The 18,758-nt window shown below is 36.7% G+C and overlaps 1 protein-coding gene across 1 annotated transcript in view; it reads right to left on the reverse strand.

The window, feature by feature from the left end:
• The window catches only part of LOC136694998 (receptor-type tyrosine-protein phosphatase eta-like), a 113,235-nt gene that overhangs the window by 66,157 nt on the left and 28,320 nt on the right, over positions 1–18,758 (reverse strand). Inside the window, exons 8-12 of the mRNA XM_066668811.1 lie at positions 18,170–18,427; positions 16,733–16,993; positions 15,194–15,454; positions 13,281–13,538; positions 6,154–6,402 (exon numbers count right to left, since the gene is read on the reverse strand). Of these exons, the coding sequence (XP_066524908.1) occupies positions 6,154–6,402; positions 13,281–13,538; positions 15,194–15,454; positions 16,733–16,993; positions 18,170–18,427 (1,287 nt within the window). The remainder of the gene's footprint in view (positions 1–6,153; positions 6,403–13,280; positions 13,539–15,193; positions 15,455–16,732; positions 16,994–18,169; positions 18,428–18,758) is intronic.

An 18,758-nucleotide genomic window follows, 5' to 3' on the forward strand; every position in this document is an offset into this window, starting at 1 on the left:
AAACACATAAAATGTGGTGAAAGATATTCACAAATTATTAATCATTGATGCATTTACATAACTCTTGAGTGAAGTCACACTTCATCTTTCTCAACATCATCCTATTCAATTTGCTCATGTGCTGCAGAAAAGCAAATGTGCTGCTTTCAGTAACATTATCTGCAGCAATGGTGGATATCACTATGTAGTAATTTACGCCAGAAGTTAGGTTATTCCTGTTAAAATTAATTGCATTAAATTTAACATTCCCATTCCCATTAATTGAACTTTAAAGAGAGAAATATTTCCAATTGGTCCAGTCCAGTTAATGAACAAAGAGTTTGTAGTGATCTTAATCACAGCCAGATTCCTTATAACATGTGGTTCTGTGAGTGCAAGGTAAGTCAAAATATTTTCAGAAAATTACAACAATTTACAAACAAGAAAACTCTTAAGGTGACGTTCCTAATAAGTGTTTCTTATTTAAATCTTACTTGTGTACGCTGAAACCGTTCTGTAAGTCCCCATTGTGCTGTTATCTGCTGCAACTGCGAAAACCTTGAATGTATACTGCACTCCAGGAGTGAGATTATTGATGTTGATTGTCGTATTTTGAGTAGTCTCATTCAATGTTACACTGAAATTGACATATTGGACTATGTAATAAGAACTGTTTCCAAAAGGTTGTTTCCAGTCCAGTATTACAGAAGACGGTGTAATATTCATGACAGTCAGATTTTGCACAATTTCAGGTTCTGTAAAAGGAAAAGTTGGTTAATTTCAGTAGTTCGATCTGAGGAGGACGGGTCCCTCTTGTGAGATTTGGTTCCTCCCAAGGTGTTTTCCTCCAAGGATTTTTTCCTTGCCACTGTCACTCTCAGACTGCTTGCATGGGGCTTTCTTATTCACATTATCTGTTCTAAAAGCAATTCTGTAAAGCTGCTTTGTGACATCAGTTGAAAAAAGCACTTCATAAATAAGTTGTGATTTGATTTGAACAGTGTAACTTAGATAGAACCATAACAATATGACAAAATTAAATAGCACTTAATAATTGCTTTTACAGAAAAAGGCAATTACCTGAGTGAAAGCAAATTCTAACATCACCACTATTCATGATCGCAACCACAAACCTAAATCTCAACCAGTACCATAGGGCATCTGTTTGTCCAATTTAGTAATAAAGCTTTTGTGATCTTCATATTCTTATGAATTAGTAGTATATTACATTTTAACACCGACCTTTATGAAGTAACTCTTACCTTATTATGTTTCATGAATGAAGCTATAATCTATTAGTATGTTTCGCAGTCTTTATGAAGTTTTTTTGTATGAATGTATTAATAACAGTGGTGCAGCATGTAGTGTTGCTGTCACACAGCTCCAGGGACCTGGGATTGTGGGTTCAAGTCCCACTCCGGGTGACTGTCTGTGAGGAGTTTGTTGTCTTCTCCCTGTGTCTGCATGGGTTTCCTCCGGGTGCTCCGGTTTCCTCCCGTGGTCCAAAAACACATGGTTGGTATGTGGATTAGATACTCAAAGTGTCTATATGTGTGAGTGTGTGTCACCCTGTGAAGGACTGGCACCCCCTCCAGGGTGTGCTCCCGCCTTGCACCCAATGATTCTGGGTAGACCCCGGTCCCACCGCAAGCTTGAATTGGGTAAGCAGTTACAGACAATGAATGAATTAATGCATTAATAATGCATTTTGTATACATGAATCATGAGAAGTGTTAGCATCCAAGTCACACCTCAAAATCAAAACAAACAGAATCAAGGCCTTGCTATTTCCGTCACCTGTCATAAAGCCCATATAAATCCTGTGGCTTGAGCTGTAGAAGAACCACAAGCAGAAAGCTAGGAATCTAAACGCTCAGGGGAGACTCTGGATGAATGAATGGCCTTAGATACCAGGTCATGTCTCATCTAGTCTCATTCAATGCTATAGAATAGGGGTAATTAATTAAAATTCATTAAGGTCTAGTTAGAGAAAACTTTCTCAAGCCATGGTCCAGAACATAATGTATAAATTGTATTATGATCAGTGCCATGTCCTGTACAATGAAATAGCCTTATAATTATAGCATAATTTTATGTAGTTAACAACTGAATTTCAAATCATATTAAATTTTCAATTACACTTCAATATATTTCAACATGATTTATGAATAATTATGAATAACATATACTCTAAATAAAACAATGATTTTAAATAAAGTCCCTAATGACTTGTTGGCTCTTATTGCTGGAGGATGGGACATTATCTGTTAACAGCAAGATGGTTGACTCTGGAGGACTGTCACATCCTGGCACTTTCTTGTTTGTTTTCCCTTTCTATGTGGCTCTCTCTTCGCTGTTTTTCTGTCTCTGCACATGGCTTTGTTTATGTTTCATTCTCCGCCTTTGTCCCGCCTCTGTTCCGCCTTCTTTTCCCTCGTTATCCGTGTCAGGTGTGTCTAGTTTAGTTCGTTTATTTAAGCCCTCTTCCCTCACTTCCTGTTATCGGTCATTTTCTTTGTTTGGTTGTTTGTCTGCTTGCTTGTTTTCGTTGTTTGTTTCACGCTCATGGTTCTTCGTAGTGTTTCTCGTTTTTGGTTTCTCGTTCCTCGTTCGTTCTCTTACCCCTTTCGTGACCCTCTAGTTCGTTTGTGTTTTGTAATGTTTGATCTCTAGCTTGCCCTGTTTCCTGTTCGTTAATGTTATCTCGTGTTTCTCGTTAAGTTCGTTTGTTGTGTTTTCGCTTTAATAAATCATCTGTGTTGTAGCGAGTGTGTCCGCCTCCCGTAATCTACTCCTCACGTCCCCAGCGTGACAAGGACGGGACGTTATCTATGGAGCTAAATCAATGACATAAGTATTTGAATCTGAATGTGTTTTTTGCAATCTGAGTTTTTTCGACTTGAATTTATGGGTCCGTATTTTTTACATTTTTTACTCAGAATTTTTGTTATCTGAATATTTTTAATGTGAATTGTCAAATCTGAATGTTTCACCACCTCAAAATTTCAAGTTTCTCAAATGCCATACAAAAATAATTCAGATATAAAATATTCAGAGAAATATAATTCAAATATTGAAAATTCAGATTCAAATACTTATGTAATTGATTTAGCTCCACAGTTATCTGTAAACAGAATCCATGTTCAGTGTTAAGAGAATTTCAACAGGTAACAGGTAATTCTTATTAAAGTTTCTTGTTTTAACTCATACAACACCACCGTCCCAAAAGTGTCCCAACACAGCTTTTATCACTTCCCTTGGGTATTTTTAATGGCCCCAGGTGGTGTCTGGAGCACTGCCCTGTGTGTTACTCATTTGATTCACATCGCTCATCATAACGCACAGATCTGACTGACTGAGCAAACTCCTGTGATATTCAAAAACTTTTCACAAAATTTTTCTAGAATACTAAACATGAACTGTAATGACTAGAAGAGTCACACCACTTAAGACAAACACTCCGTTCAAAATTATCATTCATTCATCCATTGTCTGTAACTGCTTAACCAGTTCAGGGTCGCGGTGGGTCCAGAACCTACCCGGAAGCTTTGGGTGCAAGGCAGGAACACACCCTGGAAGGGGTGCCAGTCCTTCACAGAGTAACACATTCATACACACACACAAACACCTAGGGACACTTTTTGAGCCAATCCACCTCTCTACATGTGTTTTTGGACTGTGGGGGAAACCTGAGCACCCATGCAGACACGGACACCCACACGGACATGAGGAGAACACACCAAACTCCTCACAGACAGTCACCCAGAGCTGTGAGACTGTGACACTACCTGCTGAACCACTGTGCCACACTATATTCAATATTAAACAGCTTTTAATGTGGACATGAAATACCTTCATGAAACACATACAAACTTTATGTGTATTCTAAATACTTAAATGTGTTTTAAAAATATTTTAAATATAAAACTACATGTTAAATTATAATTTTATTAATCAAATAACTTAAATAAATTATAATTAAATTATAATTTATTTAAGTTATTTGATTCTGTCTGATAGTTTTGCTCTGGCTTGCTGACATATTTCTGTTGCATCAGTGACTTTGTCATGAGGTTGGTTAGTTAGAACTATACGCGGGAGAATAGTTGCAGTTGAGGGAAACGTGTTCGTTGTTTTGGCGATATTGTGGCCTGGAAATAAATTTGATTAAGTTCCAAGAAACCCGATGGCTTATGCCTTCAGCAGGGGTCACCAGTCTTCACAAAGGGCTGGGGTGGCTGTAGGTTTTCATTCCAACCAAGCAGAAGCACACCATCTATAACTAACCCACTGTATGTTTCTTTGAAAATAAGACAACTTGATTAAAGAACACAGTGTAGCATTTTAATCGTGACCCTGAATTGGATAAGTGAATTCAGACAATGAATGAAAAACAGTGTAGCATTTTGACTTTAAGATTACAGATTCAAAATCATTGCCATGCTCCACTGACCTTTAATTAGAAGAATAAGGCCTCTATCATTGCTACTTTGGGCTCAGCAAAGCATAAATTGCACTATGAAACTTTTAGAGGAGGGTAAGACCCACCCCCATTGATTTCAGTACAATGCTGTAAATTTGAATTACACTAGGGGGAGCCCCAGGAGTAAAAAGCCTAATATTACATTGTGTTCCTTTAAACAAGTAGAATCAGGTTTACTTTTTCTTTACTGGAATGAAAACCTTCAGCCACAACAGCCCTTTGAGTATAGGATTGGTGACCATGCCCCACAGCTTCCACCAGCTCCTCCTTATTTACATGTAATATATTTATATGTATTTACTTGTAATAAATTTAAATGAATTTGAATAAATGGTGTTATTATTCTGAAAATATTCACACTTCAGGTGTTATTGTGCTTTTGTTTCTGTGTCACTATAACAGTCTTTCTCTACAGAGTAATAGGTGGTGTGTTAAAACAGGGAAACCAGTAAAATGTGCAGGACCGGATGTCTCCAAGATCAAGGTTGAGAAACACTGTTCCAACAGGCTTAGATTACCATTTCCATATGAATATTATTCAATTTCCTATTATTACTTCCATATTTCCTATGCGTCAAGCACAGTGCATGTCGGTGTCAGCTTAACTTTGCAGCTTGTTATATTGAAGGCAAAATGTTTACAGTAATGAAAGATAAGTCATGATAAGACCATTAGTTCACATTATTCAAACAAATGGGTGAAGGCCAAAGTGTCGTGACCAGTCAGCTTCTTAATCCAAACACCTTGCTAGTCATATATATCTCTGTTCTGTTAGATGTGTACACACAACATTGTAAGGAAAAGTCAAACACAGAGGGAGTGGCCTTGGGTTTCAACTTGTTGGTCCAGCGAACTACAAGAATGCCTAAATAAAAACCCCTCTGCTCGACACAGTCCTCCTGTACAAAGTGCTTGCTACAAACCCTAGCATCGCGGCTAAGTGGGGGAATTCTCAAGGTTCAGAGCATCTAGCCAATGGCGAAGAATTTCTATGTTTAAGAGGTAAGGTATGAAAGTGGACTGTTTTTTAAGTGTATTTACTTTGTAGAATTCATACAAATGTGACCCCCTTGCATCAGGTTTCCCCAAGATAATCAGCCTCATGACGTCACATTCAAAGAATCAACAACATTGCGCAGCACTTGCCTAATAAGTGCCATAAAAATTGCCTGTTATTTTTAATAACATTTCACTGACAGTGTTAAACCTATAAGATTTATTAAAGAATGGGATTTATCTTATAAATTATGTAAACTACATCTACGGTTTCATGTCCACTTTAGGTCTGGATAGGGCAGCATCTGGACCAACTGTTCATGACCCCTGCTGTAGAAGAAGCCTCCAAACTGTTATCTTTGCAAAGAAATATGTTTGCATATTTAAGCTTCGTCTCTGTAGACTGTGCCGGCCGTAAACAGTCTGTTACCACTAATTATAATCTCATGAATTAAATATTAAAGTAAGTGTTAAATAGGTTGCCAACAATTGTGTCATGCATAGATTTGACAAATAAACATGAAAACACATATCTTTGTAAATAATAGTAGAAATGGGTAAGCAGTAAAACTACTTTTACAGCATTTTTACTCATGTTCACCAGGAGTGCCTATATTCCTGGAGGGCAATATTTTTTATCTGTGTTTCTGCATTTTTCATGAGTAACATGACAGCATCTGTGTTATAACACTTACTTGTGAACGTTGAGTTCTGAGCTGGTGCTCCTGAAGTTGAATTATCTCCAGCAACTGCAGTGACACTGAATGTGTAGTTCTCTCCAGCGTTCAGACCAGAGACATTATAAGATGTGACTTGAGATGTAGCATTGCCTGAATTCCATTCTAATCTATAAAAGGAGCTATTTCCGTTTAGCAAAGTCCAGTTTAGAGACACCGATGATGTTGTTTTGTCAACAAATGTCAGATTGGTGACAACATCTGGTTCTGTGAGAGAGTACACAAAAAAGGGTGTTAATAACTTCATTTAGTCAGAAAGGTTTGAGGAAATGTAGAAACGTTTAGCTGAAGCTAGCTTTTGATTGATACTTAAAATAAAGAAAAAATAAGGTTAATAATATCATAAGTATACTTAAACAAACTCGGTGACTGCCTCAGGGTAAAGGCCAACAAAATTAAAGTTACAGCCTTTTCAAAAAGGCTCCTTTTTGATCTACATACACAATACACTGGATACAGACATCGCATTTGTGCTTCAGGATGTTGTTGCTTGTTTAAACAAAAGCACTTACCAGTGTTTTGTGCTATATAAATAAATTTGACATGCTTCATTCTAAAATTTCTTAGACTCATTTCAAATGTTACTATGTATTTGAAAAATTGGCCCTTGTACAGCAAAATTAATTGAAGGTGAGCATTATATTATCAGCAAGAAGTCTTATTATTTCTTATTAATTTAAAATTAATAAGGGAATTAATTTTATCAAAGGGAAGATGATGAGGTGGGCATACATGCAAGGAATACTTCAATAATACAAATAACAAAACCAAAACTATACAAAGCACAATCTGAAAATAAGCAGGTGTAGGTCACAGAAACACAAACAAGAACATCACTTGAACAGGAACAAAAAAGGGAACAGTCAAGAACCAGTGTAGACATATAGACATATTGTAGACAATCAAACAGATAAATATATCTACAAACAAGGCCAGACAAGGGAGTGATGAAACAAAGGGTATATATATATACACGGAGGAGCAGAAACAAGAAACACCTGAGAAGGAATATAAAGGGGCAGGATCACAAAGGAGACACAGGTGGAAACACTGAGGACAAAGCAGGGCTAGTGTGGAGACAAGGGAGGAGACTGGAAACAAAATGAAAACAGCCATGAGCTCCTTAGCACATTGCAGACAAGGGAAACATAGAACATGACAGGAAATCAGAGCAAATGCATGACAGCTGGCTATATTTTTCATGGATAGCATGTACCATGTCTAGTATCATGTGTTTTACTGAGTTGGAAACTATAGTCTTGTCAAAACATTTTTTTCTTGTCACATTTCTCATGGTAAATTCAAAGAGCTTCCATTATACTGACAAGCTAAAGTTTTTTCTTTAATTTTTTTTCCAAATATACTTTATAATAAAATCAATGTTCTGTTCTTTTCATACCGTTTTTAAATATTGTGCTTGGGTAATAGTGCATTTTTCCTATTGTATTCATTCATTCCAACTGCAGTGGATCAGAAGCCTACCCAGAATCACAGGGTGCAAGGCAAGAACACACCCTGGACGCATTTCACGCTCACACACACGAAAAATTTTGCATGGCCTATCCACCAACGAATGTGTTTTTTAGATAAATCGGAGCACCTGGAAGAAAATCCTGGTGGACACAGTGAGAACACACCACAGAACGCCTCAAAGACCATCACCCGAGGTGGGGCACATCCCAGCAGTGGGGCTGTGGGGTTTGTGTGACAAAAAAACTACCTGTTGTGCAAGGTTGCAAAATTCCAGGAATTTCCAAAGTTGGGAAATTTACCATGGGAATTAAAGGGAATTTACAGGTAATTATGGGAATTATCGGGAATTAATGAGAATAAAATGGGAATATTGTAAGCTAAAGGTGAGAAACATATATACTGTTGGTAAAAACATACTGAATATAAAACAATGGTTAAAACAATTAGATATGATACCAAAACAGCTGAATAGCAAAGATGCTCCTCAATCCCAGGCACATGGCACATGGCTATTCAGACCATGCCCCCTGCACTGTTTATTCCTCCATCACATGTACAGCATATGCCCAGTTGATTTCTACAAACGTGACACTTACCACTACTGAAAACACATATTTGGACCAAATGACTACCTAAAATCAGGTATGCTTTGAAAAGGTTCATAATTGTACTGACAGTAATAGCACTGAAATATTTAAACAAGTATTAAATCAAGGTGCCATCTCACATTTGCTTGCTATCTGGTAAATCAGAAAATCTTAATGAGCAATTACATTTAAGAGATAGTTTATCAAGGTTAGCAGGGTAGCAAGAGGTTAGCTTACCAAGGCTAGCATAGGCTAACTACCTATATTTGTTTTTTGCCTCAACGGGATACTGTAACCAAGAATTAATACTTAGAAATTATTTATTTGATCATGGAGGTTCAATTAACAATTAAAGAAAAATACAGAGCATGCAGAAGCCAGACTTGAGATGATTGTGGGGAAAATTTATTTGATTTGTTGTTAAATTTTATCTTTTTTTGTTTTTATAATCAAGAAAGGAAGGCTGCTTTGTTTTACATTTTGAATGCCATTTTTGATTTTTGAAGGGGGTAGGTGGTGGTGAGTGGGTGAGTGAGTTCTGTTGCTGTTTTTTTGATTGAAATTTAAATTTTTTAATGAAAGAATTTATAGCATTTATAAAGTTCAGCTTGCAACAAATCATAGTTATTATTTGCATTATTCTGCCTTCATGTCTGCTGTTTACTAAAAAACTGTACATTAATGATAGTGTATGATATAGTTTCTTTACATGATCAAATATTTCCTATAAATATTTCCCTAAGTGTGTGTGTGTGTGTGTGGCCCTGTGAGGGACTGGTGCCCCCTCCAGGGTGTATTCCCGCCTTGCGCCCAATGATTCCAGGTAGGCTCTGGACCCACCGTGGCCCTGAATTGGATAAGTGGTTACAGATAATAAATGAATGAATGAATGAAAAACTCATTGTAAGCTCATTGACCTACATACACAGGTGAATCAAATTATGTGAAAGGGTTAAGGTGACCAATTGCAATTTTTTTTCTCCTCTTTGCATTTTCTTTGAAAAATGGCAACATGGGAGCCTCAAAACAACTGTCAAATGACCTGAAAACAAAGATTGTTCAACATCATGGTTTAGGGGAAGGACAGAAAAAGCTATCTCAGAGATTTCAGCTGTCAGTTTCAACTGTGAGGGACATAGTGAGGAAATGGAAGACCACAGGCACAGTTCTAGTTAAGGCCCTAAATGGCAGGCCAAGACAAATCTCAGATAAGCAGAGGCGAGAACAGTCATGGTCAACCCACAGTCCAGCTCCAAAGACCCACAACATCATCTTGCTGCAGATGGTGTCACTGTGCATTGTTCAACTACTCAGCGCACTTTGCCCAAATAGAGACTGTTCGGGAGAGTAATGCATAAGAAGCCTTTTCTGCACACACACTACAAACAGAGTCGCTTGAGGTATGCAAAAGCACATTTGGACAAGCCATCTTAATTTTGGAATAAGGTGCTGTGGACTGATGAAACTAAAATTGAGTTATTTGGACATAACAAGGGGTGGCATGCATGGCGGAAAAAGAACACAGCATTCCAAGACAAACCCTTGCTACCCACAGTAAAATTTGATGGCGGTTCCATCATGTTGTGGGGCTGTGTGGCCAGTGCAGGTACTGGGAATCTTGTTAAAGTTGAGGGTCGCATGGAATCCAGTCAATATCAGCAGATTCTTGATTACAATGTTCAAGAATCAGTGACAAAGTTGAAGTTGCGCTGGGGCTGGAACCTTCAACAAGACAACGACCCTAAACACTGCTCAAAATCTATTAAGCCATTCATGCAGAGGAACAAGTACAACATTCTGGAATGGCCATCTCAGTCCCCAGACTAGAATATTATTGAAAATATGTGGTGTGATTTAAAGCGGGCCATCCATGCTCAAAAAACATCAAACCTGACTGAACTGGAGATGTTTTGTAAAGAAGAATGGTCCAAAATACCTTCAACCAGAATCTAGACTCTCATTGAAAGCTATGGGAAGAGTTTAGAGTTTATTTCTGTGAAAGGAGGATCTACTAAATATAATTTTTATGTTGGGGTGCTCAAATTTATGCACCTGCCTAATTTTGTTTAAATAATTATTGCACACTTTCTGTAAATTCTATAAACTTTATTTCTCTTCTCAAATATCACTGTTTTTGTCTGCTATATGATATATTTAACTGAAATTGCTGCTCTGAACAACCAATGATTTATAAAGGAAAATTGTCAGGGGTGCCCAAACATTTTCATACCACTGTATCTCAGATAACATGGCCATACACCTTCCCCAAATCAGCCAAGCATGTGTGGACAGAAGTAGCAAACTCCCATGCCACTCAGTCATCTGTGAGAATGTAAAGAGTTGGTCCATCCATGGCCCTCTTTGAAATCTCAAAGAAGGCAGTATACTCTGAGTTGCTGCTGGGTGCATATGCACACACAACAAACGTTTTCCTCTCTGTGAGTTACATTGGAAATGTAGGAAATCCCTATTTTCCTACATTGGAAGCATTTTGTTTCCACACTTTAGAATAATAAAGTTTATAATAGGCTAAACGTACAGAGGTTTATAGCCTATTATAACTTATAAAGGTTATATCACACATATTGAAAAGACAACAGTGACTATGTTTGCCAAATAATAAACCCACATCCATCTACACAGTTAAACCTCAGATCTTGCCAAATATTGACCTACTTTTACTTCTACATCAGTCAACATTGCTTTGGCACTTATTTGTTAATAAGTTTAAATATTTAATTAATTAGCAGGTTTTTTATACATTCATGATAATGTGTTGTCCCTGAACATGTGAAATGACTAAATTCACATTCGTAACCTTGATATTTTCTGTAAGTTCTCTGATGCAATATTAGACCAAAAAAGAAGTCAGTGTCTCTAAAGATGTCACAAGAATCAATACTTTGGTACCAAGTCGATACCAGCATTCTGAAAATGATAACTTTCTTGTTTCCTGTGGTACCAGAGGTAACAGAGGTTTCACAGATCTTCCAGACTACACAATGGCACAATAATAAGCTTACACCAACAAGCCTTAATGCTGTTTTTGGCTCATTTTAGAGCAGTGTGTATTACTCCACTTTAACACTAGATATCTTAAGTTCAACAAATACTAGAATGCTCATTCAAGGCTTAAACAGATGTGGACACTTGAGCCAAGAAATTATTTCACCTTAAAGCTTTTGTTTCCATCATTTAACTCCCACTTGAGAACCTTTACAGGCAAAAAAAAGGCGTATGTTTATAAACAAGAAGCAATTGGAAATTGCCATCTGTTGTTAACGGTGACAGGAAAGTATGTATGTTTATTGTATTTAAGCAAATTAAGTTGAAAAATGGGGGTGTGCACTGCTAGAGACAAAGGCACTTTGATGCAGTGTCAAAAATGGTCTGTGTGTTTAGCTATTGAAAGGAAAAGGAGCATCTATAAAATGCATCAGATGGTGCATTAAAAACAGTGTGCATGGTTCTTTGTGTTCGTACCATTCAGAATATGCAACCCTGCAGCAAATATAACCTTAACACAATTAGATATTGATGCCAGATAACCAAATATCGAAAAGAAAACTAACTTTTGTCACGTCAAGGAGACGGATGTAAACGCAAGGAATTTTATTTAAACAAAGACAGAATCAAAATAAACAGAGTTTAAAAAAGGACGGACAGGGAAGAGCCATGAACCGGGGTAGACACGTGTAAAAACAAGAAAGACAGTGAAACACACATCTACACACACAACACCAGACAAAGGAGCACTCAAATCACAGTGGTATATCAGGACAAACAAGGATTCATGAAAATGTTTTAATATTATGTTGTACTAAGGGAAATTAGGTCAGCCATAAAATAAAGCGTGTCCTAAAAGTTTCAAATGGAGTCCCTAAATGGCATCCATCACTAACTGAAGGGTTGTTCATGACTTTAATCAAGAAATATTTTTATCAAATTTAGAAGATGTTTCCTCACTTTTTTCCTGTCTGTTTGCACGCTAGCAACTAGTCTGATCTATTTATAAAACACCAGTGTCTGTAAATGAATGAAAAATCAAACTAGCTCGTTCCAGAGAGGCTTTCTCTCCCTCTCTGCTCATGATGGAGGCATCTGGAGTATTTTTAGACAACAAAGAAAAACGTTGAATAACATGAACCATATTGAGGATATTGCCCATGACTATTCTATGGGTGGGTAATATACACTTACTTTTGCTGTTTCAGATCACTTAAGGTTTAAATGTCTCCAAATTCTGGAGATGTCCACTGCATTACCAAAAGTGCTACTAATCTATACAGCTTGAGTTACAAATGAGTTTCTGTGGTAATTCACACAGTGAATAAAAATTTACAAGCAGTTAAACTTCAGCCACATACAAACAACAGTCATTTTTGTCCACTCAAACACACAGTTCCACCTTAACAGACGTTTAGCTTTTGAATGTTAGCAACCAGAAAGAACTGTGATTACCCACAATCCCTTTAACTGAAAAAAATGTGCCATCATAGTTAACACTAGTTGGATTGTGAATGTGGTTCACAATGGATGAGTAGGGATCTGTATCTGTCAAATTGTATGGTCTGGTCAAAGTGTACACCATGTTACACACTGTATTACATTAGATGTACTGGACTTGAAAACTGAGATCTGAGCTGGCGCTCCTGCAGTTGAATTATCTGCAGCAACTGCAGTGACACTGAATGTGTATATAACTCCAGGGGTTAGATCACAGACAGTGTAAGATGTGGATGAAGTGTTAGAAGTGATGTTCATAGTGTCATTATTCCATTCTACTCTAGAGTAAGAGATGCTACTTTGTGGTAAGTTCCATATTAGAGTCACAGACTATATGTTTTTTTCAGAGACAATGAGATTGTTGGAAATGTCTGGCTCTGTAAAAGGACACAACAAAGAGGGCAATACATTCTGCATACGCATATATTTGTTTAGTTACAATGGCAAAAGAAAGACATTATGTCTATCTATAGTTTCTAGTGTAATTAATTTTACATGCAGATCTGAATTATTACTTACTTGTAAATGCTGAGATCTGATCTGGTGCTCCTACAGTTGAATCTCCAGCAACCGCAGTGACAGTGAATGTGTAATTCACTCCAGGAGTCAGATCATTGACAGTGTAAGACATGGATGAAGTGTTAGCAGTGATGGTGACAATGCTATTATTCCACTGTACACTAAAGTAGGAGTAGTTTCCTTGTGTTAATTTCCAGATGAGAGACACAGATGATGTGTTTCTGGCTGAGATACTGAGACCAGTAACATCATAAGGAACTGTAAGAAAAAAAATGAAATGTTTGTTTAGTGAAGGAAACACATTCAGCATTACCACTGTCATTATTCCATACTACTTTAAAATAGCAGTTGTTTCCTTGTGTTAATTTCCATGTTAGAGACAAAGATAATGTGAGATGCTGAGATTAGTAACATCAAGAATTGTAGGGATATTAATCATGAGTTTTTTAATTATAAATTGTAACAAGTAATAATAAATTAACACAGAATGTAATCAAGTTTGGCAGGATTTTATTATCATTTTGGAATATTTTCTTGAGCCAAAGTAACCCAGAAATTTTCCAGACTTTAAAAAGAGGAGGAGGAGCTGAATATGTGAACACAAACGTCTGTAACATTTGTACTGGACACTACCTGGACTTTATTCTGCTAGTGCCCAAGAACAAAGTCCAGGTAAATTTCAAGTGAGTGCATGTGTGAATTGAGCCAAATAATCCTGCTGTCTCCTGCATACGCTGCACAGGTGCTGCTCCATGCTTAATGAACTCAGACATATTTCAGCTGCTAGAACACATCTGACATACAAAATCTTGCCACATGTGTGAGAGGACAATTCCAGAAACTCCAGATCTGATTTTCCACAATCACCACTGATTGCATATGTGAAAACATCTTTGGTCTATTCATTGTGGAGTGTTTCAGTTTAATATGACAGTGATAACAGAGCTGTAAACACCACTGCATTCAGCACGTTTTGTTTTATTTGAAGGCATTTGCCTTCAAAGTAGAAGAAAAGGTTTCAAAATCAGATCTGAATAACCGCTGATCAACCACTGTATGTAATACTCCACCTTACCATTTAAAGGCATAACAGGTCAGAAACCAAGCAGAAACAAGTGAATGAGTATTGTAAAGAACATGGGGAAAAATCCCTAATTAAAAAAACCTAAAGCTAAAACTACTATACTACTACTATAATTATTCAGTAACGACTAAAAAACAGATATAAAATGTATGGTATATTCAAATATTTACCATAATATTACCACAGTTTTACCCATTTATTACTGATTTGTGAAGGATTACAGAACACATTTCTGGACATTTTAATGCCACGTTAGTGTTGATTTGCTAAATTTAACACAAAAAAATAATTATAAAACATAAAATTTGTCTTTTGGAAATGTTGTAAATTTTATATTTTTGAGTGTTTTGCACATTAAGCAATTTGAAATTATTCACTAAAATGTGCTAAATGCTATGCAAAATGTTATTCCAGTAGAGGATGTGGACATGTTTTCACACAATATATTAACAAAACAGGTTAGTTTTCTTGGAGTACCAGTGGTTTTACACATCTGTACATTAAGCAATAAAACTAAAGTGAAGGTTCTAGTTTTGAATAACATCAGAGCCGGGTTAGGCAAATGATAAGAAATTGCAGAACCTTAAATATTCTGTTGATTTCAAATAACAGCTGAAAACAAAGAAAGTTACTTAAGCAAATAAACTCAAACAATTCCGTTAAAAGTAAAATTCAAGTGTATATAGTTATAGTGAAAAACATGTTATTAGGGATATTAGGACTTTTTTTTCTTTCAGATTAACTGTATCATTGTTAGTTAGATATTTGACTTACATATTTTAATAGTTAACATACCTTAGAATGACATTATGTGTGCTACAGGACTTACTTGTGAATACTGAGGTCTGATTTGGTGCTCCTGAAGTTATGTTATCTGCAGCAAATGCATTGACAGTGAATGTGTAATTCACTCCAGGAGTCAGATCATTGACAGTGTAAGACATGGATGAAGTGTTAGCAGTGATGTTGACAGTGCTATTATTCCATTGTACACTAAAGTAGGAGTAGTTTCCTTGTGTTAAGTTCCAGGTGAGAGACACAGATGATGTGCTTTTGGCTGAGACATGGAGATCAGTAACAGCATTAGGATCTGTAATGCAAAGAATGAAAAATATGTATATTCATTTCATATATGCAAAAGGTATTTTTTACATTTTGATATATGCTATAATATGTTAAACAAGTAAATAGAAATGGTCCTCTAAAATGAGCAGAAAATTTGTGTTAGTATGTGCTCCCTTTAGAGGACGTGTATTTATTTTATGTACAAAAATCCACAAAAAAATAATTGGAATAAGGGATCAAACATTTGCATAAAACCATATCATTTTAGTAAAAAAAATGTGTGTGTGTGTATATATATATATATATATATATATATATTATCTGTTTCAGTGACTTAAATATATTAACACTGAACATAATTTAGAATGACATTATAGTGCCTTGCAAAAGTATTTACCCCCTTTGTTTTACCCCCTCATGTTTTGTTACCTCACAACCTGGAATTATTATTGTGAAACAAACAACAAATGGGACAAAATAACAGAAAACGTCATTGTGGATAACTATTCATGCCCCCTAAAGTCAGTACTGTATAGAGCCACCTTTTGCTGCAATTACAGCTGCAAGTAACTTTGGATAAGTCTCTATGACCTTGCAACTGGGAATTTTTGGCCATTACTCAAGGCAAAACTGCTCCAGCACTTTCAATTTAGATGGTTTCCGCTTGTGAACAGCAGTTTTCAAGTCTGACCACAGATTCTCAATTGGTTTAAGGTCTGGGCTTTGACTAGGCCATTCCAATACATGTACACATTTCCACTTAAACCACTCGAGTGTTGCTTTAGCAGTATGCATTGGGTCATTATCCTGTTGGGAAGTGAACCTCCAACCCAGTCTCAAATCACTGACAGCTCAAGAATATCCCTGTATTTATCACCTTCCACCATCCCCTAGACTTGGACCAGTTTCCCAGTCCCTGCTGCTAAAAAAATTTCCCCACAGCATGATGCTGCCACCACCATGTTTCCCTGTGGGGATGGTGTTCTTGGGGTAATAAGATGTGTTGGACATAGCATTGGAGCCAAAAAGTCTCCATTTTGGTTTCATCTGACCAGGCCACCTTCCTCCATACATTTGGGGAGTCTCCCACATGCCTTTTGGCAAACTCAAAACAAGCCTTCCTAGCCACAGATCATGTGACACTTAGACTACACACAGGAGGACTTAATTTCACTAAGCATGTGACTTCGGAAAGTAATTGGTGGCACTAGAAATTTTTAGGGGTTCATAGCAAAGGGAGTGAATAAATATGCACAGTTTCTAGTGTAATTAATTTTATATGCAGATCTGCATTATTACTTACTTGTAAATGCTGAGATCTGAGCTGGTGCTCCTACAGTTGAATTATCTCCAGAAACCGCAGTGACAGTGAATGTGTAATTCTCTGCAGCGGTCAGGCCAATGACAGTGTAAGACATGGATGAAGTGTTAGCAGTCATGTTGACAATGCTATTATTCCACTGTACACTAAAGTAGGAGTAGTTTCCTTGTGTTAATTTCCAGATGAGAGACACAGATGATGTGTCTCTGGCTGAGACACGGAGATCAGTAACATTATAAGGAACTGAAAGAAAAAGTGTTAAATATTTGTTTATTTGTTGCATTTTCAAAATGGTAATATATGAAAATTAAAAAATGAGACTTGAATGTAAGTTTTTCCCAAATAATTTTGAAATATATCTAGCCTTAATATTTTGAAATGTTAAAATATTTTTATATGACAGTGAATCCCCTGAATCCCATACTTAAATTTTATCTGGTGTAAGAGTTATGACTCAATTAATATTTTATTTGATTTATGTTGCAAGACGTTAAATAAATAGATTAAAAGTGTCCTCTAAAAACAACAGAAATGTTGTATTTAAATAATAATAACAATAAGCTAAAGGGTACAGTGGCACAGCAAATAGTGTCGTTGTCACACAGCTCCAGGGTCTTGGGATTGTGGGCTTGATACCCACGCCAGGTGACTGTTTGTGAGGAGTTTAGTGTGTTCTCCCCGTGTCCATATGGGTTTCCTCCAGTTGCTCCAGTTTCCTCCCCCGGTCCAAAAACACATGTTGGCAGGTGGATTGGCGACTCAAAAGTGTCCATAGGTGTGAGTGTGTGACTGAATGTGTGATTGTGTGTCGCCCTGTGAAGGATTGCTGACCCCTCCAGGGTGTGTTGCTGCCTTGCACCTGATGATTCCAGGTAGGCTCTGGACCCACCGAGACCCTGAACTGGATAAGCAGTCACAGTCAATGAATGAATTTATAAGTTAAAGTGCCTTTCACATACCCCAGGCCTCTTTACAATTGAGGGGAGGAAAAAATCATATTGAGACAAAAAAGTACAGGATCTGAGCATAAATTTGAAGATGGCAAGAGCGGAGGAAATGTGGATGGAAGATGGTAAGAAGTTTGAAAGTGTGGGGGCAACAACACTGAAAGACCTGCTGTTCATAGAAGAAAGCATATATCCATAAATTGGAAGATCTGAGTTTGCACAGGGGGCAAGTGATATAGAAGAGAGATTAGATGGTGAAAGCACAGCCATGTAAGGCCTTAAATGTCAACAGGAATTTTTTATATTTTATATAATATAGGGGGTCTAAAATTTATAGTTACCTATATTGTTATATTCAAAAACATACTGTAACAGTTTCTTTTTTCAGATTAATTTTAAGATTGTTAGTTCACATCACTATTTTAGTATTAAACATAATTTAGAATGACTTTTAGTGTACTACAGAACCTACCTGTGAAAGCTGAAATCCGAGCTGGTGCTCCTGCAGTTGAATTATTTGCAGCAAATGCAGTGACAGTGAATGTGTAGTTTATTCCAGGGCTCAGATTAGAGACAGTGTAAGGTACAGATGAAGTGTTAACACTGATGTTAACAGTGCCATTATTCCATTGTACATTGAACAAGTAGCTGTTTCCTTGTGTTACGTTCCAGTTTAGAGACACAGATGATGTGTTTCTGGCTGAGACACTGAGATTAGTAACATTCAGATCTGTAAGAAAATGCATAATGAGTTTTTCATCTTTACTTTACTTTATTTTGAAAATGTTAATGTGAATACAAATAAAACAATATTGAGTGTAATTTTTGTGTAATATTTTACATGTTTGTGCAATATGTTACATGTACAAATGTTTGCACCCAGCTTTATAATTTAGTAAAAATTATGCTGGAATTGGGGATAACACAACTTGTTTTTTCAGAGTAACTCTATCATTCTGTTGAGTTTAGGTTTCTGTACCTACTGATTCGTTTTGCAAAGTAGGAAGATTTTCAATCTACCAGATGTTTAGGCTAAAGTGAAATGTGTACAGATTCTTCAC

The sequence above is a fragment of the Hoplias malabaricus genome, chromosome 4, assembly GCF_029633855.1.
Source record: "Hoplias malabaricus isolate fHopMal1 chromosome 4, fHopMal1.hap1, whole genome shotgun sequence".
NCBI lineage: Eukaryota > Metazoa > Chordata > Actinopteri > Characiformes > Erythrinidae > Hoplias > Hoplias malabaricus.